Here is a 19,981-nt window from a genome sequence, read left to right on the forward strand (position 1 = left end):
GGGAGCTGAAACTAGGTCATTCGGTCATTCCAAATTATAAGAAAAAAACACACATGACCCGGTTCGGGTTTTATAAACCGGGCGAGTAACCAATTTTCATCATACCTGCTGAGTCAATCCGAGTTCCAACGGGTCTGATGTACAAACGGTCTAACGAGTGACTCGATTCGACCAAATGACCGAATTTCCGATCAAATCTATGCGATCCCTCAAGGCAGAGAGAGAATCTCGCCCCCTATTGCTATCTTTTCCAAATCCTTATTAACATACTCTCATCGATTGCAAAATAAAATATCAACCAAGTTTTTTTAAGAAATGTTATATGTTAAAAAAATACCAGATAAATTAAAAAAATAAAATACTATATTTTTTTATGTCTTTACAAAATTATAATATTATACACAAATTATTTATAAATTATAATTTTTTAATTTATTTCATTTTTTTAAAACTCATAAATCAATCACAGAATATCTTATTTACCTTATTACTTTAAAGATAAATATCGTATTAACTAACTATTGAAATGAATTAGATAAAATTTAAACAATTTTCGCTCACGCTATTTTAATTTGAGTCAAGTTACTATTAAATTTCAATCTCTACTAATTAACAGTGAATGTATGAGCATATAAAGTATTTATTATCTTTTAAGTTTCTATATATCCTTCGTCAACTCTTTTCTATTTACCACGAATTCTATCAAACAAGTCAAGGAATCTAACTATTGTTTTATAAATAAATATCGCTGTTAACGCGATTAATTGATAGAAAGACATAATGTGTTCATTATTTGTTATCGTAGAAAATCAAATAGTTATTTTTTTTTTCGAAACTAATTAATTCGATGTCGAAATATTTAGAAATTTAATTGTCACTTTACTCTCATAATTTTCTTGATCTTAAAGAATTTGATTCCAAATAATGAGTAATAGTTCTGTACAAAGAAAGAAAAAAAATTCCTATATTATAATCTAATTTAAAATTAAAAAAAATTAGTGTGAAAATTAACCAAAACCCTATATCAATAATACTCATAGAGGTAGAAGAGACACCGTTCAACAACCTAAGAAGCGTTGTTGATGCTCATGGGAGAGTTTCAGTGCCAATCACGAGCAACCAATCCAAGCAAAGCCTCACTCTCACACGATCAGCATTGAAGAACGGCATCACAGCTCCCATTCACGGAGAAAACGATCCGATCCCAATGCAACGAAATAAACGTCTTATCATCGCTCCAGTTTTGCCCAATCATTAGAATCAACAACCAAAGTTACACAGGAAGAGCCTCAATCTTAAAAAGTTATTTTGGTTTATTAGTAGGATTAGGTTCAATAGGTTGATGTATGGTTCTGAAAATCGGATTGGACTAACCGGTTGGACTGGTTTGACCGAGAACCGAATGCAATTATGATTTAGTTTAGTTGACAAAATCGTTAAATTAAAAATTGTTTAAAAACCATTGAACCAGCTGAGAACCGACCGATTGAATCGAATCGGTGCCCGTCCGGTTTTATGTGAACGACGCCGTTTAGTTATTTAAAAAAAATCAAACACAGGTTTGGTCAAACTATTCTCCCTCGTCATCTCAGTTTATCAAAACCGAAGAACATCTCCCTCAAAGGAAACCATAGCCTCCTCCACCGCCACTGTCGTCGCCGTTCTTTTCACTATCGATGCCCGTCGTGTTCAAGATTTTCGTTTGTTCGTCTTGCTCCAGCCCCTCTCCTCATTCGCCAGTTGCCAGTTTCTTCGTCGTGCTCGTCAAGTCGTCGTGCTACTCAGTCACGCTTTGCCCGCCGTCCCTCGTCGTCGTCTGTCGTTCTTGTCTCTCAAAGCCTCAAACCCCTCACCATTCGTCTCATCATTCTCGAAGCTTCCAACCCCTCCCTAGATTCGCCAATTACCAGCCTCCACGGGTCCTGTTATGCCGCTCTCCGCCTATGGTCCGTCGTCGTGTTCATCACCAAGTCGCCGTCATCGTGATCATCGCTAGGTCACCGTGGTCTGTTGCATTCAACTGCTCTTCCTCAAACTCACTCACTTAGCAAAGGTAATGGTTGCTCTGCTCAGTGCTCCAATCCGTTCTTGGTTGATTAGCTTTGCTTTGTCACTACTTGATGATGACTCTGTTTGTCACTGCTCAAACTCCATTATGTATCACATAATTAAATGGTCATTTGTAATCTGTTGTATTTCCAAAGATTTGTTGTTGCTACTGTAAAACTCAATGGTGCACTTTATGCTACTGGTGGATATAGTGGAGTTGATTATTACGCGCGGATAATCGTAGTGTTTGGATGTTGTAACCACTTTACTTAAAACATTAGATTGAATACTGATATTGTAGTAACATATATAATGGTCTTTTGACCGATTTGAACGTAAGGTAATAAGACATAATATAAACAAGGTGTGAATATTAAAGGGAACACACAAAGAAAAGAGCCATTGAATATTTTAGTTGTGTTGTACTATGAACTTCCTTTTTATTAAAAATGCAAGGCTCCAAAAATGGTGTAAACAATAAAGGAAACAATAAACAAAAGAAATATAAAAGATAGGAAGTTGATAGAAAGTGACAGTAATTTAGATCTATGCTCTAATGGAAAATTGGAGAAAAATATGAGTAACCATGAATATCCACTGCTTTGTTAAGTAACATTTTGCCGTTTTTGCATCAACTTAGAATATAAATGGACAGAAAAGATTATAATTTAACAAAAGTTTAAAATATTTGGAAGCAATTCAACGAAGGCAGCATAAAATGAAAGAAATTATGTTAATAGAATTTGAAAAGAGTTTAATATACTAAACAAAAAGATCTATTTGTCAGAGCACAATATGATTTTTGTTCATGTTTTCTATTCTTAAAGCAGGAAAGTGCAACATACAATGAAAGGAACAGTTTTAAAGTGTATGAAAGACTTTCGGGTTCTTATTCAAAAACATTAAAGATGGCATAATGAAAGTTGTTTGGATAGTAAGTAAATGCGTAAAGATAAGCAAGATTACCATCGTTGTTGTTCGAAGGATCCGTTATTATTCGTGACATTCGACTAACAGAATTCCAAGTTAGCAGGTAACTTGGACCCCCATAAAACAATATCGGATACAAAAGATCCCATTATCCAAACCAACAATTTGAAACCAACCTTCAAAAGATAAGAGGAAAGAAAGTGTGAAAGGTGCGCCTTCACCTGTAAAAGCATCCATTTTCATGACCCAATCTACGGAATTTCTCAATGCAAATGAATGACCAAAATGAGCATAGAGATTGTAACCGCGGCAAAGCCATCTCTTGGTTAGCTCTGTAACGAACTCATAGGATGTCAACTTCTGCCTCTAGTAGCGGCATATGGACTGCAAATTTAAAATGGTTGGACCATCACAACGAAAAATAATTTCATACATAACCTCGTCAGGAAGTTGTGGAATAAAATTGATGTTTGGTGGTATGTCACTCATGGTGTTGAACAAATGAAAAAGGTAATTATGAAGAAGGCACAAATGGACTCACTGATATAGATTAAAGAATGATTAAGTAAGGTTGGGTAGATAGATGTTCAACTATGTGTCTATTTATGGAGCTAGTTTCCATTAATAATGAATTCAAAACTATTTCTTTTAGGTTTAGATTTGAGAACTTGCAATAAATAGGATATTTTCATATTTACCTAAAACCTACATATTTGCTTTTCCAAGAATACGAATATGGCAGTGGAGTTATAAATATTGGAAACTTATACACCAGTTTTGTCAGTTTGTTTGTTGTAATTTTTGAAAAAAGCAATCTTATTCAGCAATACCAAATTTGCATATGAAAAATAATAATTAAAGCAGTCTAAAATGGTTTCATCAATTTAATTCTTGCAATCGTTATAGACAAAAAAGTTTCACTTCTCCACTTCAAAATAGTGATATTTAGTGACTAATTAATTTAGTTAGATAAGAATCAACAACCCAAACATCATGGATCACGATTGCAAAAGTGGTATTAGGGAAGACATGGAAAAGCACATTAAAAAATATTTTCTTTTGCAGTGACTTTATAGTTACTGCTGTTAGTCATTAATAGCATTCAGTAGCTTTTCTAAATACAATCTCTTATTAGAATGTACAATGACCACTTTATTTTGTTAATTGTCTATGTATAATAATACTAACACTCAAGCACAGAGGAGATCAAAGTAATTGACAATTAGAAACAAATTGAAATATTAATTTAATATAAGTAGTGATGAGAAAGAAAATGCAGCAGGCCAAATATTGTGTTCTCATCAGTGCTTATTAATTATTGAAGGGACAAGTTAGATTTGACAAATAGCTTCTGCGAAACAGATTTGTAGAGTTAATTAATGCAATAAGAACCACATTTATTAACTTTTTCACAACTAAACAGAAAGACTAAAGTAACCATAAGTATAGAATGTGTCGTTTGGTTCAATTGTAATCAGAGGACAAATATCACCAGAAAACAAATATGAACTTGTTATTCATTTACTATTATTTTTTATATAATACACATATATATATAGTCGCAGAATATATAAAAATTAATACCTGCTTGGTTAAACAAAATTGATTAAAGGATTAAAATTTTGTATTTAACATTTAATCCAATCGGAATTTGCTTTTTTTTTTAAACAGAACGTTTTGCTACAAATTATTTCCTGTTATAACATAAAATATCTTTGATGTAGAAACATTTTTTTATCGATTCAGTTGAATTACTAACATACAACACAATAAACTAATTTAACTTGCCAATTTAGTTCGAAACAAACATAAAAAAACGTATTTCATTAAATCATGAGTAATTCAAGGAAATTTTTAAGATCTCACCTCATTCTACTAATTAAAAAAATATATCCATTCACCTGAATACAATATTTTATTATCATAATCATTAACATTATCTTATTTAACCTATAATTTTATTCAGTATTTATTATTAAAGTTTTTTAGTAATGCACAAACTTCCCTAATTTACTTGTAGATGCCTTTCTTAGATTTAGGTACATTACTTATAGGCCTTATTTTACAACTATTCTCGATAATGAGTACATGCATTTTCAGTACTCTCTAATTGTAGTAGTCTATAAACGGGTGTTTTGATCCCACACCTTTTAGATAGTCTTCTTAAAACTAAATACAAACATAAAAAAAGAAATAAATAATCGAATTTGAAAAATACAAAATGAAACAAAAATAATAGTATCATTTCTTATTGTAAAGTTACATAATCTACACATTCATGATTTTTTTATTTAGATACATTGGAAGTCTCGGATCCCATTGTTTGAATTAGAAACCCACCAAACTACTTTATTCTGAATTTTTTTTTCTATTGGGCTAATCACAAAAAAGATACCCAAACCCCATCCATACTACCTATACCAATCTTTTTAATTGATCTTTTTTTTGTCATGGCACATGGCCAAACAGTCTCAGGTCACCCAAGCTACACCAATCGACATCGTCTTCCTCAGAGGTATCCAGATCAGCGTCGTTTCCCTGAGCGCCCTTAAAATAGTATCGTCTTCCTCATCAACGATGTCGTCTCCTCCATCGATAATTAACAGTTGCCACCGTTGGCCTACACCGAAGGTTGCATTGATCCTTTAACTCTCCATCAGTAGTGACAGCAGCGGCTTCAGAGGAGCCAGAGCTTGTGGAAGCAACTTCGTCGATGATAGTAGCGGCGGCCAGGGATGAATGACAGCTTCCACAACCATGGAAGAGTACCTCTAATACATACGAAATGATGGAGAGATCGAATGAGGAGGTCTACAGTTGAAACCAGGTCGGGTAGTTATAAGGGTTCAATTTTCAGGTTTGGGCCAGCTTCTGGATCCAGGCATAGACCTAAAAGAAAAAGAAAATAAGAAGGCATTAACACAAAATGACGAAAATACGGTAGAGAGTCTCCAAAGCTTGAATTTGAAGATAACATTCACGTCTTTTCAAATTCAGGAGGCAGAAGAAGAAAACTTTCGTCATTAATCTCCATCGTATGAGGGAGTGCCGTAATAGGTAAAACGTCTTTGCTTGGTTAGCCCTTAACCTGGTACTGCATGTAGTATGTTAATTGAGTTTTTTCAAATTTGCATACATGCGTTTATTCTGTCAATGAATTAGGTTTGACTGTTTGAAACCAATTAATCAAACTTTAAACAATTGCATAGTTGACCACTTTATTCGCAAAGTCTATGTTGCAGGAGACTTCAAATGACTGAGAATCAGTGGTCAGAAGGCCAGGATAGGATTCTTAAGTTTCCTTATATAAAGGACAAGTGAGATTTAACTCCATAATAGCCATTTGATTTTGTCACATACCTCTATATAGTTTTCTTATCTTTCAATAGCATGAGAGGAAATTCCCAAAAGGGTTCTTGGAAACGTGTGGAGATGACTTTCAGAACGTCTGTTCTGCAGTTGATGAATATGATAATTGCATTGAGGTAGAACTCATCAGTAAGTTTAGGACCAGAGTTACAATTGAATTCACTTTTCATAGGATTAGGACCATCACTAAGTTTCTCTTCTATGTCCATGCCAACACTTATAATCGTTTAATGCGATGTTCCATATTTCAGGATACATGTTGGAGGATTTTGAAAAGAAGTCGTCTGATACGATTATGATCAACCAGAAAATTAAACTTTGGATATGGGCTATGATTCATGATATGATTCATGATATAAGATTTTCTATCAAGCTATATTATTTATATTTGTTATAGTGCTAAATGTAACATAGTTAGGAATGTGTCACTATGTATCCTAGGAATTTGTTCTTTTGCTCAAGAATTTGAGACATATGCTTCAACTTTAATGTGAAGTCAAGTTTAATGCTAACAATGGTGGATTAAACAATTTTCGTCTTTATTGTTTCAAATGCATGTATTCTCGATTTTGATCTCAGAGTATTGCCAACAATACTGAAATTCGTAATTCTCATTAACAACCCATAATACTCTGGCTAGTAAATATAAATTTTAGAACATGTAATAGATAAAAGTTTATACAGGAAAAGGAATAGATTCCAACTTTCGCATAATACACAAGTGACATAAGGGTGCTAACAAACATGACTGGAATTACAGGATAAGTGGACACACCACCACTACTTGGTTTACGGCAAAAGCATAACACGCAAGGTACTAACATAAATATCACGCAACAAACAAACATAATATACAACTTAAAAGGAAACACGATAAATTACTCTATTTTCCTTTTTGCACCACCTCGTCTAAAAATTTTGTTACTGGAACCTTGCACTTAAGGAGGAGAGATGTATGGAAGATCAGAATTAGATGCAATATCATGTGTTGTAACCTTTCTAGGAGTTTGCTGGTACCACCATCCTGGTAGATTTTGGTTGTATACAAACAAAATAATTAATATAATCTTATACAATGGATATTAGTAGCTATAAATTAATAAATAGTATGAAACAAAATCATTATTCACCTTTGATAAACATACAACAAATGCACTATTGACACCAGAATCGGTTCCAATTTGACCACCTGTAGCCAAACTGCTCAGAATCGATTCATCAACACTCTACAACAAATTAAATATTATTAACTATGTTTTCTAAACTATATAGGAAACAACTCATAGGACCTCAAAACATACAGAAGTATCCATCGAAGACAAATGAGAGCTATGAAGTCCTATGATAAATTCATCATCGCTTATCTTGAGGACAGTGTAAACAGTTTTCACACAGTTAATTTTTTTTATGTGACCGATAACTTAAAAAGGAACTTTTTCTCAAGTATATCATTTAGAGCTTTAGGATAGGATTCACCATGATCATCTTTCTGTTACAAACATTAAAAAAATCGCAATTGAAAACAATTTGAAATCCAAGCATGAAAAAGTTAACCAAATCATCACTACGAAAATAAAAAACTTACACTCCCATCCATTCTTTCATTTGCAGTTTTACCAACCATGACCCGAGCCTCATAGTTCCAAATGATTATCTTTATACACCCAATTCCATCGGTAACATTAAGACGATACCTACAAATACATAATCACTAAAAAATTAGTTGCACAGTAAATAATGCATAGATATTTAATAGCCAATATGAATACACTCATTTACATTATAAAAATAAACTTATCACTTATAGTATATCATAAATTAGCGTCAAATTGTAAAAAATGTTAATAAGTTACAATTACTGTTAACTATATTCTTTAGGAATTCTATATTCATTAATATAAAATATAATATAAATTAGTATTTACTTTGTTTACTATCATATAACGAATTCTTTCTATTACGAAAAGCAAATTAAATAAACAAATAGTACTGAAAAGGAGTACTAAAAAATTATAAGCCAAAAGTAGGGTTGTTTATAGTTTGGTTAATCCAAAAACGAAACCTGTTTTTGGGTTAGCCAAAAATATAATTTGATTAATTAACCAAATTGGTTTTATGTGATAAAATTGGTTATTAACCGGTTATAAAATTCAAAAATCAGTTTTTAACCGGTTATAAAAATAAAAACCAATTTTAAAAAATAACTGATTTTTTAAAATAAAAATTGGATTTTTCAAAAAATTTTAAAATCGGTTTTTAACCGGTTAAAAACTTAAAAATTGATTTTATCCAGTTAAAAACCTGTAAAAATCGGTTAACCAATTTAAACACAAGAGTTGCATACAATTTGATTTTGGTTTTGGTTAACCGGTTAAAAATCGATTTTAAAATTGTTTTATTAAATTGGTTAACCAAAATGTAGTTATGGTTTTTTAACCGATTAACCACAATTTGGTTATTTTATGAACACCCCTAGCCAAAAGAATGTAAATTTATGTGTTAGAATTCAATATTCTTTTGATTAAGTACCCTTTTTTTAATACTCCTTCTTTAGAACACAGAGACATAAGCTATTTCACCCAAATTATTGAAAAAGATGATTTCATTACCTAAGAGAAGGATTGAACCCGCCCTTCCTACAATGTTCACACCAATACCTATCCTTATTAACTTGAACTTTCAGAGGACAGGATCCACACGAAGCATAACACCAATCTCAAACATCATGCTCAATAGAAACTATAGTGCCAACCACCCAACATGTATATTCCTAAAATTATAGAAACTTATTACTAACATAACATATCGGTCTAAATATAATTTAAATGAGCTACATATAAACCATCTTTAAATTGCCAACACACCTCTCTCATGTTCAGAATTTCCTCAACTGACTTGACAGAGTCCTCTTTGATTTCATCATACACGGAATGTGGTGGTTGACTTTGAATGTGAGTGATCCCTTGTGAGCATAGATATCCTTCCTTCATCAGGCTGACTCATGCCAAATATTCCATAAAACAACACCACAATGACGTTATATTTAAGCATACATCAAATAAGTAAACAACATTTATAGTTCATGACCTGAATGAGTTGCGTACCTATATTTAAATATAACAACATTGGAAAAGTCAGGATTAATATAAATCCGAGACACATGGAAACTATTTTGAATGTTGATTTCATTTAAATACAAATGAGGCTTCAACCAAGTCACCAAACAGGGTACACTTCAACAGATTCTTCCTAAACACAGCACATAGCCACATAGAAGTAATTAAAAAAAAGTTAATAAAAAGTCTATGTCACATATATTACACACAACATGAAAATAGTTTTATACAAGTTGGAAATTATAATTTAGGTAGCAAACATACTGCAGATTCTCCAAATAGACCGCTAGAAGTTTACACTCCCTTTCTGATTTTGTCACCATATTTGTTACATCCTCTTTACCTACAACATGGCTAATATAGTCTGCACAACATAAAAAAAATCCCATTTATAAGAAATGATAAAAAAAATTTTATTTTTTTACACAGATTAAGTTGAAACCATAAAAAATAACAATAAAATGTCTTTCAAGATACTTATGAGATGGTTTTCATTTCCAGCAGGCATGGCCTGAACCTCTACATAAGATACAAAACGGAAGGGATTAAAGGGAAACGTCGTCCCACTTGTTAGCTGTGACACTGACGTCTTGTTATAAAAGTTTAACTTGTACTTGTGACCACAAGTCCTAACCCCTTTCCCCCAATCCTTCACAATGAAATTCTTCATAGAATAAAGCCCATGTTCCCGAATAAGAGTCTTGAATACAACGATATTTTGTTTTGGTATACTGCAATGGATTCGATCACCCTTGCCTAGCAACAAAAGAAAATAAAATTTAAATGTAGAGAGTTAATGCTGCATATATCTAATGAGCCAATCCATAAAATTTAGAATAATAACATTAGTAACATACCCGTTCATCTTGCAACACCACTTCCACATTGTAAACCTCAGCCGGATTCTACTGGTTTTGCATCTCATACAGCCTAACAACTCCAACCACTAGAGACCAAGACAGCTTCGTTGGATTCACTTCCGAAACTGCATCAACCCCATTATCTCGCATATTAGATAGAACTGGTTCAACCATGACCATAAGGATGTATCAAAAAGACCAGCTGTCTAACAGATTGTATTTAATCCTGGACAAACAATAAGCATCAATATTGAAGAACTAATACCAACTTAATAATTTTCTTGATAAGTATTTATAGTAGTTGTTAACAACACTGTTGATCATTCAAATTACACATCCGTATCCATCAAATCAACCAAAAATTGCAAAATATAGATTAACATAATCTCACTTAACAAATTCAAAAGTTGCTCGGGAATCTAAGCATTTGCCTCTTCAAGGAAAGGCGATCTTTGTGATGGTGTTATCAACCAATCAAATGCTACGTCTGCCCATTGTGTGTCGCAAAATTAGGATTTTGGGATTAGAGATACATTGAGCTTGAATTATGTAAAGAACCGTTGTGCAAAATAATGCTACATCCTTCTTTCGGCAATAGCAGGATCTTTGGGCAATACTCTCTTCATTATCCTGTCACGGCACGTGGAATACACCTTGGGTTTGAACAGCGTAACACGAAGAGAAAAGAAAGAAAAGGTTTGGAGACACCTGCCACTCTCTCAAAAACTATATAATAGTGCCAAATAGTGTCATTTTACTATTTGGCTAGTTAACCATTATATATTTATAGATTTTGGTTTCACTTCTGCTTCTTTCATCATATCAATAATAGTTATTATGTTTTCCTTTAGTATCAGTAGAATGATCCTTCTTAATAATTTTAGGTGTTAAGTTTTTTATTTTAGGAATTGGTGTTTGCTAGTCTTGGTCAGTGTATATAAAAGGTGTGAGTGCAAAGTGTGAGAATATGTATAAAAGTCTATTTTTACCTTCTATGATTTTACTGTTCACTATTGAAGGAGTTAAGGTTGGAGAGTGTAGAAATAAGAGAAGAAGGACCTGGTCAAAGTTTAATTAATTAAAAAAATCAAGATTAGTTAAATCTGTTAGTTCTCAATAGGTGTTAAGTTTTTGATTTTATGAATTAGTGTTTGCTAGTCTTACTCAGTGTATATAAAGGGTGTGAGTGCAAAGTGTGAGGATATATATAAAAATCTATTTTCACCTTGTATGATTTTATTGTTCACTATTGAATAATTACCGTTTATTCTTTTTTTCTATTTTTCTCTGCTACTACTTCTTTTTTCTGTGTATTTTATTGGATGTGTAACCATCCCAATATCTCTTCAGAGAGATATTATAAAAATTGTATATTTGTCTACTAATATTAATTTTAATTGTAATTTATTGTCACTTATTTTATATGCTGTGTTAGTTGAATGTATCTATGTATAATCATGGGCACTTGTTATGAACTTATTTATTAATTAGTTGTTTATTTATATTTTATTTATTATTTTATTATAAAACGGTTATTTCGATTGAATTACGACCGGTTAAACTAATAAATTAATGAACCAGTAATTAGAACGGTTCAATGACTGGTTTGGCTTTCAAAACCTTGGACCATTTACTATCCGAATCCTGTGTTATGGTTTCGGATCTGATTCCGGTTAGGTTGGGGTTTCCGACCCTGTCCGTGGCAACAAAAATCGACATAAACCCTGAGCAGCTCTCAGGAAAAAATGGAACCCAAAACCCTCACCTCACATTGCATTTCAAAAGAGAGAGTATTCTCTGTTCTGATTCTATTTCTGATTCTGATTCTTTCTTTCACAGTGCTCTACCAGTACGAGGAAGCAAAGACGGTGTGGCGCGCGTGTTTGAAGGAATGGTGCCAACCCAAATAGCTTCTCGGTCTCGTTTTCACCTTCATCAACGCATGGGTACTCTCTTTCACTCCATTTTCAATCTTCCTCCTTTTGCTTCTTTCCATTTCCCCATACTTCACTTTACTTGTATAACTAGTGCCACAAACCTTGATGATCATGATGATGATTGTGTGAGAAATAGCAAAAGAAATGACTTCAGGAACTCCTTGAGAGACAGGTGTAAGCTTGGTAAACTGAGTAATGTTGGTGAAGCTTTGGACTTGTTTCATTCTATGGCTATGATGAAGCCTTTGCCATCTGTGGTTGACTTCACTTTGTTGTTGGGTGTGATTGTGAGGATGAAGCATTACACAACTGCGGTATCTTTGATTCAATACATGAATTCTTCTTTGGGCATAAGACCTGATTGCTTTACTCTTAATATTGTGATTAATTGCCTTTGTCGATTAAAGTTGACGCCTTTTGGGTTCTCTGTCTTTGCGACCATGTTCAAGCTTGGATTGGAGCCGCCTCTGTCGACTTTCACTGCTCTCATTAATGGGCTTTGCATGCAAGGCGATGTGGCTCGGGCAGTGGGGGTGGTTGAAAGTTTGAAAAAGATGGGTTATCAATTGGATGTTTACACTTATGGAGTGTTGATTAATGGATTGTGTAAGATGGGTGACACTAATGCGGCTATTGGGTGGCTACATAAGATGGAAGAAAGAGATTGTAGATCCAATGTTGTAGTTTACAGCACAATTATTGATAGTTTGTGCAAGGATGGATTGGTGTCTGAGGCTTTAAATATGTTCTCAGAAATGTGCAGCAAAGGTATTAAACCAAATATTGTCACATACAGTTGTTTGATTCAAGGTCTTTGCAATTTTGGCAGATGGAAAGACGCTGCTTCCCTGCTGGATGAGATGATGAAAGTGGGGATGATGCCTGATTTGCAAACTCTAAACATTTTAGTGGATGTTTTCTGTAAAGAAGGAAAAGTTATGCAGGCTAAGAGTGCAATTGGATTTATGATTTTGATGGGCGAGCGGCCAGATGCCTTTACCTATAATGCATTGATTGATAGACATTGTTTGCAAAAGGAAATGAATGAGGCCATGAAAGTATTTAACTTAATGGTTACTAGGGGCTGTTTACCTGACATTGTGACTTACACTTCACTTATACATGGATGGTGTATGATTAAAAACGTAAATAAGGCTATGCATCTTTTGAATGAAATGGTCAATGCTGGATTCGTTCCTGATGTTGTCACTTGGACCACTCTTATCGGTGGGTTTTGTCGAGTTGGTCGACCATTGGCTGCAAAAGAACTCTTTTTTAGTATGCACAAACATGGCCAGATGCCCAATCTCCAGACTTGTGCTGTTATATTGGATGGTCTATGTAAATGCCAGCTTCTTTCCGAGGCAACATCGTTGTTTGAATTAATGGAGAAGAGTGGTTTGGATCTTAACATTGTGATTTATAATATTATGCTTGATGGAATGTGGGCTGCTGGAGAAGTAAACAGGGCGTCGAAACTTTTTTCTTCTTTGCCTGCTAAAGGTCTGCAAATTCATTTGTATACTTATAACATTATGGTTAAAGGTCTCTGTAAACAAGGTTTAATAGATGAAGCTGAAGACTTACTTACGAACATGGCAGAGAATGGCTGCCCGCCAAACTACTCCACTTACAATGTCTTTGTCCAAGGGTTACTAATTAAAAAGGATTCTTTAAGGTCCATGAAATACCTTCAAATAATGACAGACAAAGGCTTTTCAGTAGATGCTACCACCACAGAATTGATTATCAATTACTTATCCACTAATCAAGGAGACAGTGCATTTCGAGAATTTTTGTTCCCAAAAAGATAACATCTTACAGGATTTTCATTAGAAGTACATTGAGTCTGGCCTCTTGATTCATCCCTGTAAATAATACTAGAAAATTAATACCATTCAAGAGCTTCCAGCTGACAACTTGTGCAATTATGAAGTTGATCCTTGACTTAGATCCTCTTAAAATACTCAAGAATTTGGTTTTTCCCGTCACTTGTTGGGGATGTTTGTTAATATAATCATTCTTTAGCTACCCAACAGTTAAAGTAGGAGTTGGTCATTGACTCTTCTAATCGCAAGTATTTGGCCCCCTACTTGCACTTTTTTGTACAATAGATCAACAGTAGCTTAGATCAGAATATATAGGAGTTGGGCATTTAGAAAAGTATTTCATTGTGTTCCTATATCTATGTTGTCTTACTTAAGTGTAAAGAAGATTTATGATAAAGCAAGTTACATTGGTTTGTATATGCTTTCTTTTTATTGTATTTTTCACATGAATATATTAAAAATGAAAGTGACAATATTCATTCCTTTATAGAAGATAAGCAAAGTTATATTGCTGTTAAGTAATCATTGACACTTTGCCAGAGATTCTGCCTAGGTAAATGTTATGTATAGTTTAGTTGAATGGATTCCGTTAATTTAGAAGAATTATATGAGATATAAGCAGGCCTTAGGAGTTAGGACTTGCCCTTTCCCTTGCAATCAGTAATGAAGGAGATAAATTTTAAGTGAGTATTAACTCATGAAATTTAGCAAAAGATTGTGTAAAATTGGGGTGTATATTACTCTATCATATCCTATGCAAAGCACAAAAGTAGATTTCTTGAAGTACCATAGAAACTAAGCTGCCTCGTGGAAAGTACAATTGTACAATTCTAGTATCCGCATGTATTCAGTCGCTTAATCTTTTTTGTTCTGCAGCAACACTTGGGGCAGATTGCATGATATGTCCTCATCCTTGTGTTTCTTATGATAGCCGTCTTAATAGTTGCTCCTCATAAATTATATAAGATGTAAGATTTCGGAACATGCTTATAAATCAATTAAGGCTTAGTGTAATAGTGTGCAACATCCTCTATCCAATGTCCATTTAGTTGACCTAAAATTATTCTAAGAACTAGCAGTTATCTTGGACAAGAATGCTATAATAATCGGGGTTGTTTAGCTAACAAAATTAAGAACTAGAAGTATAAAGATTAATACAACTGAAATAAAAAAGATAAACGTGTTCGATTAACATTAAATATTTCATTCACTCTCAGGCTTAAATTAGTTTAGTAGCAAATGATGTCAGCTCTCGAATCTGAAGGTACATAATATATCGTCTATTAGTACTAATTAGATAATTTTCCCAATACAAGAGTCATTGAGCTGATAATGCAACCTTGGGAAGTGAGCACTAAGCACCATAAGAGTTGCAGAAAACAGAAGCTATTGGCGACACAATTCTAATAAGAAACCCCAATAAGTGATACACTAGAGTTGTGCCCAAATCAGTCCCCACTAGCACAACCCTTACAACCACAATGAACACATTCTATAACCTTCTCCTCCCTAAGTTGTTTGGGCACTCTGCAAACACAAGTGGTGGCAAAATTGTGATCACGAGGCTGCATGCACCTCAGGCAACACAGACGTTCATAACCAGGCTGCAATTCAAGCAAAAACCATAAGAGATCAGAGATAAGAATGCACAAATGAGATAAACCAAATTGAAATGAATGACATTTGTTTCTGAAGGATTCCTTTTTATATTTCTCATCAATAACTGGATAATTCTTATTCAGTGAAATTTCTAGCCCTATTGCACAGAAAGAACTTGCATAACAAGAATAAACAAAAAAGGGAGATACCTTCTTCCACTTCGCGATCAGATTGCGGTCGGCATATCCTTGATCCAAACAGAACTCGTACAACTCTTTGGAAATTTCTTTCCTCCGGTGGTAAAGGTCAAATATGTAGCGACTCTTCTGGTGAGCAATCTTGAATATAGGCCATAAAGTCTCACATTTTCTTTTGCCATCGTGAGGGTCGTTCTCAGCTGCAACATAAGATAGATGCACAAAGAAATTTTTTTTTTTCAGTTTCATGTAATTTCAGAATCCAACAAGCAAGGAATGCGTAGTAACAAGTTCGAACCTTCCCTCATCTTCGCTTGAAGTTCACGGAGTGTAGGCTCAATGAGTTCCCAGCCCTCTGGGTACTTAACACGGTTAGTCTTTACCTTCGGCATTTTCCTTTTTTTTTTTTTATCTTTTTTTAGTATCTGTCAATCGAAATATATCATATGCAAGGGTTAATTCCAAATTATTCTACCTAAAATCATCAACAGCATCTTATTTTTTACATGAGAACCCTAGCCTGAGGAAGCTAGGGTTATGGTTGAGTAATTTGGGCAAAAAGAAGTAATAGAGAAGAAAAGAAAGGGCGCGTACCTGAGCACTGAGGAACTGAGTAGCGATTCAAATATGAAGATTGAGATTGTTGTAGAGCGATAACTTTCGGAACCGAGCTCGCCCACAACCACCTCCGCACCCACCACCGCGAACCGCTCACAAAAACCACAACAACGCTGTTTTTTGTTTTTGAGTTCTATGGAAGTTTCTGATTTAATTTATTTATCACGCTAATAGGATAGATAATTTGTTTTTCTTTATTTATTATTTTTTTTTGGGTCGGGACCATAGGTTGGCCGACACCCAAAAAACCGGACCCCCCTAACCCGCTAACCGATCCGGTTTCCAAACAGAAGCCCCCTCTCGGCCTCTCTTTCTCTCTGGGTCTTTCGCTATCTTTTGAGTCTTTTAAGTTTGTTCATTACAAAAAAAAGGTCTATCTTAATTAAAGTATGTATTTGATATTAATAATTAAATAATATTCTTTCCATATATAATTTTGTTAATTTTTTATCTTTTGAGACTAAATTTATAATTTTTTTTTGTAAATTTTGATTTGGTATATTCATAATTTGTTTTTACAAATTTTATTTTGTAAAAAATAAAATTGTTGAATTTCGAGTTAACTTTTAAATTCTTACAAATTTATAATTTTATATTAATAAAATAAATAAATTTAATAATTAATAATTTAGATTTGAATAAATTAAGATGAATTTGAGTAAATTTTGTAAATTCACATAAATTTGTATAAATTCGATAACCTTCAAATATACTATTTTAAATCTATTTTTGCCTCTTAAGTATTAAAACGTGTAATTTCATAAAAAAATCCCTTTAAATTAAAATTTAAAACTAAAAAATATGATATCTAGCTATATTTAATAAATTTTAGTTTTTAATATCACACGTTTATAATTTGTTCAAAGATAGATGATCAGAAAAAAGAAAAAAATATTTGATAAAGTAAGGTAAATTTTATTATTATGTTTTGATTGCTTAATTGATGTGAGAAAAATAAATTAAAAAACTTAAAATTATTTATAGCAAAAGATTAATATATAAGTAAAAGAATTTGCATGTTTCAATTTTTAAATAATCTTTAAAATAAATTCAAATTAAAATTTATAATTTAATTATCAAAATAAATTTAAATTTCATTTAGATGATTTATTTGATCAAATCAAATTTGATAATTTTATTATCAAAATAATAATTTAGCAAATATTAAAATACTTGTTAGTATGTGAACTTATAAATTTTAACACTAAACGGATAATAAACAAATCATACTAAATTTGTCAATTAAAATTGTTATTTTATCAATAATTCTCAAAAACATGATAGCATGAAGTAATTATCATAAATACTATTTTCTCATTAAAATACTTTATTATTAACAAATATTATATATGATAATTATGATTTATGACCATAAATAATTATCGTATTGTAAATCAATTTAATAATCATATTTATATGTGTATAATTTAATAAATAAGATATATTAAATTTTTTTAATATAAATTGTTAAAATATAAAAATGATAAAATTCACGTGAAATAATTATATAAATTGTTAAAACATAATTTAATAGCTAATATATGTATATATTCAATATATCTATATATATGAAAAAATACATATGTATTTACACATATTTATTTTTTTAGCCACGCTACACTTTTTTTGTTATCTAAATATCTTAACACATTTCAAGTTCATTAAGAATTAAGACTTAAAGAGGGTTAGTTTTGTCCTTCGAATTTCTACACAACAAATTTATCTAATAAGACTACTTGTTCACACGAAAGATATCATATTCCGCTATTTCAATAGATTTAATTATATTGCAAATTTTAATAATTTTATCAAAATTTTAATTTAATTTTTATATATTTTTTTAATTAAATTGAATTTTTATACCATATTTTTTTTCATTTAATTCATGTTAACGTTAAATATTTTAAAAATATTGATAAATTATAAATTTATTTATATATCCTTATCTTTTTTATAAATTTATATGAATTGAGATTTTTTTTTCTTCTCACTTTTTAGTCAGAAAAAGTGAAAAACCTCTTTTATCCTCTCTTCAGAAAAACCTCTTTCATCCTCGCTTCAAGCCATGTTTCTTTTTAAAAAAATTACTCAAACATGATATTTTAATAAGTGTCAAATTTTATAGTATTTTTTGTTGAAAATAATATAATTAAAGTATTATTTTTTTTTAGTATTACAATACATATTACACGTATATTTTAATANTAAAAAATATTTTTGTTAAATTTTAATAGTCATTTTATCTATAAGAAAGTTTTGAATCGCATAACCGACCAACTGTCACATAAGTAGAGATATTTATAAGTCACTCAAACATATAAATTTATTCTTTGAAATACCTATATTACAGAAATTATTTTTAATATGAAAATAGAGATGGTGTTTTATTTGAATATTGACATTTAAAATGTATTATATTATTGTAGAAATACTCAATACGTTCTTTACATATTTCAACATCTCCTAAGTATTGGTTAGGATGTTGTCACGTGTCCAATATATCCCTCTACGTATTGTAATATGTCTCCCCATTTATTGCAACACGTCTTCTCATATATTGACTTTTCACCTACAAAATTCATCAATCTGTAATTACAATCAATAATCCCATTTTTAAAAAAAATATTAATATTTTTTTCATATAAAAAATTAGTCCCTATATTAGGTTTTATTATTTTTTTTCATGGAAATAAAACTAGCTAAACAAAGTAGCCAAACTTAGAGGCTAAATACCATTTGGTTTGGGGCGTAATGAGTTGATCGAAAACAAAATAGAGAATTAGTTGAAGCAGGTTTAATTTTGATAGTTTAGCAAAATTAGTGTGGTCCTTCCCATTTTATTATCATAATTTTCGTTAGAGTACGAAATGGTACAAACCTGAAAATTAAATAGTTATTTTATTTTCCCAAATTCCAAACTCTGGTTGGTGTGTGTTTTGTAGGGGTGGCAAACGGGCCTAAACCCGCCGGGTCGGCCGCGTAACCCGCTAAAAAAGGCGGGCTGGACTGGAAAATCGGGACCGTCAAATAGCAAAAGTCCGCCTAATCCGCACCGTTTAAACCGCGAGTTTTGGTGGGGCGGGGCGGGCTTCCCCGCCGGGTTAAGATTTTTTTTAGTGAGGGGATATTTTTGCAATTTTTTTCCTAAAACCTAACTTTCCACAACCTAACTTACAAGATTATGAAGATAAAAATTGAATGTTTTGAATTATGTTTATGTTATTTTGGAGACAATATTTATAATTATGTTTTGGATTATGTTTATTTTGCTTTGGAGAGAATATTTATATTTATATTTTGAATGAAAATTTGGTTTATAATTATATTTATTAGATATTTATAATTACAAAGACTTTAATGTTTGTGAATATAAAAAATATAATTTTTTATGCCATTAGAAATTATAAATTTATTAATATGGTTGTGAAATTATATATATTACTTAGTAGTTAATAGTAAAAAAAAAAAAGGAGCTTT

At 32.0% G+C, this 19,981-nt stretch overlaps 2 protein-coding genes across 2 annotated transcripts; one reads left to right on the plus strand and one right to left on the minus strand.

The window, feature by feature from the left end:
• Nucleotides 1-12,083: 12,083 nt before the first annotated feature.
• On the plus strand, nt 12,084-14,507 carry LOC107482299 (putative pentatricopeptide repeat-containing protein At1g12700, mitochondrial). Its single transcript, XM_016102746.3, has one exon. The coding sequence runs from the start codon at nt 12,216-12,218 to the stop codon at nt 14,073-14,075; it is 1,860 nt and encodes a 619-aa protein (XP_015958232.3). The 5' UTR covers nt 12,084-12,215; the 3' UTR covers nt 14,076-14,507.
• Nucleotides 14,508-15,278: 771 nt separating this feature from the next.
• LOC107482298 (protein BUD31 homolog 2) lies at nt 15,279-16,668 on the minus strand. The gene is made up of 4 exons (XM_016102745.3): nt 16,481-16,668; nt 16,185-16,311; nt 15,899-16,086; nt 15,279-15,694 (listed from the first exon to the last, which is right to left on the minus strand). The coding sequence occupies exons 2-4, from the start codon at nt 16,276-16,278 to the stop codon at nt 15,539-15,541; spliced, it is 438 nt and encodes a 145-aa protein (XP_015958231.1). The 5' UTR covers nt 16,279-16,311; nt 16,481-16,668; the 3' UTR covers nt 15,279-15,538.
• Between the last annotated feature and the right edge of the window lie 3,313 nt (nt 16,669-19,981).

This window comes from Arachis duranensis, chromosome 3 (genome assembly GCF_000817695.3).
Source record: "Arachis duranensis cultivar V14167 chromosome 3, aradu.V14167.gnm2.J7QH, whole genome shotgun sequence".
NCBI classification, from domain to species: Eukaryota; Viridiplantae; Streptophyta; class Magnoliopsida; order Fabales; family Fabaceae; genus Arachis; species Arachis duranensis.

Bases quoted from the DNA above. Each gene is read 5' to 3' on its own strand.
- LOC107482299 (XM_016102746.3), top strand. From the start codon at position 12,216: ATGGTGCCAACCCAAATAGCTTCTCGGTCTCGTTTTCACCTTCATCAA.
- LOC107482298 (XM_016102745.3), bottom strand. From the start codon at position 16,278: ATGCCGAAGGTAAAGACTAACCGTGTTAAGTACCCAGAGGGCTGGGAA. The intron at 16,087-16,184 runs GTTCGAACTTGT...CTTATGTTGCAG, and splicing joins TCAAGCGAAGATGAGGGAAG to CTGAGAACGACCCTCACGAT. The intron at 15,695-15,898 runs GTATCTCCCTTT...CTTGAATTGCAG, and splicing joins TGATCGCGAAGTGGAAGAAG to CCTGGTTATGAACGTCTGTG.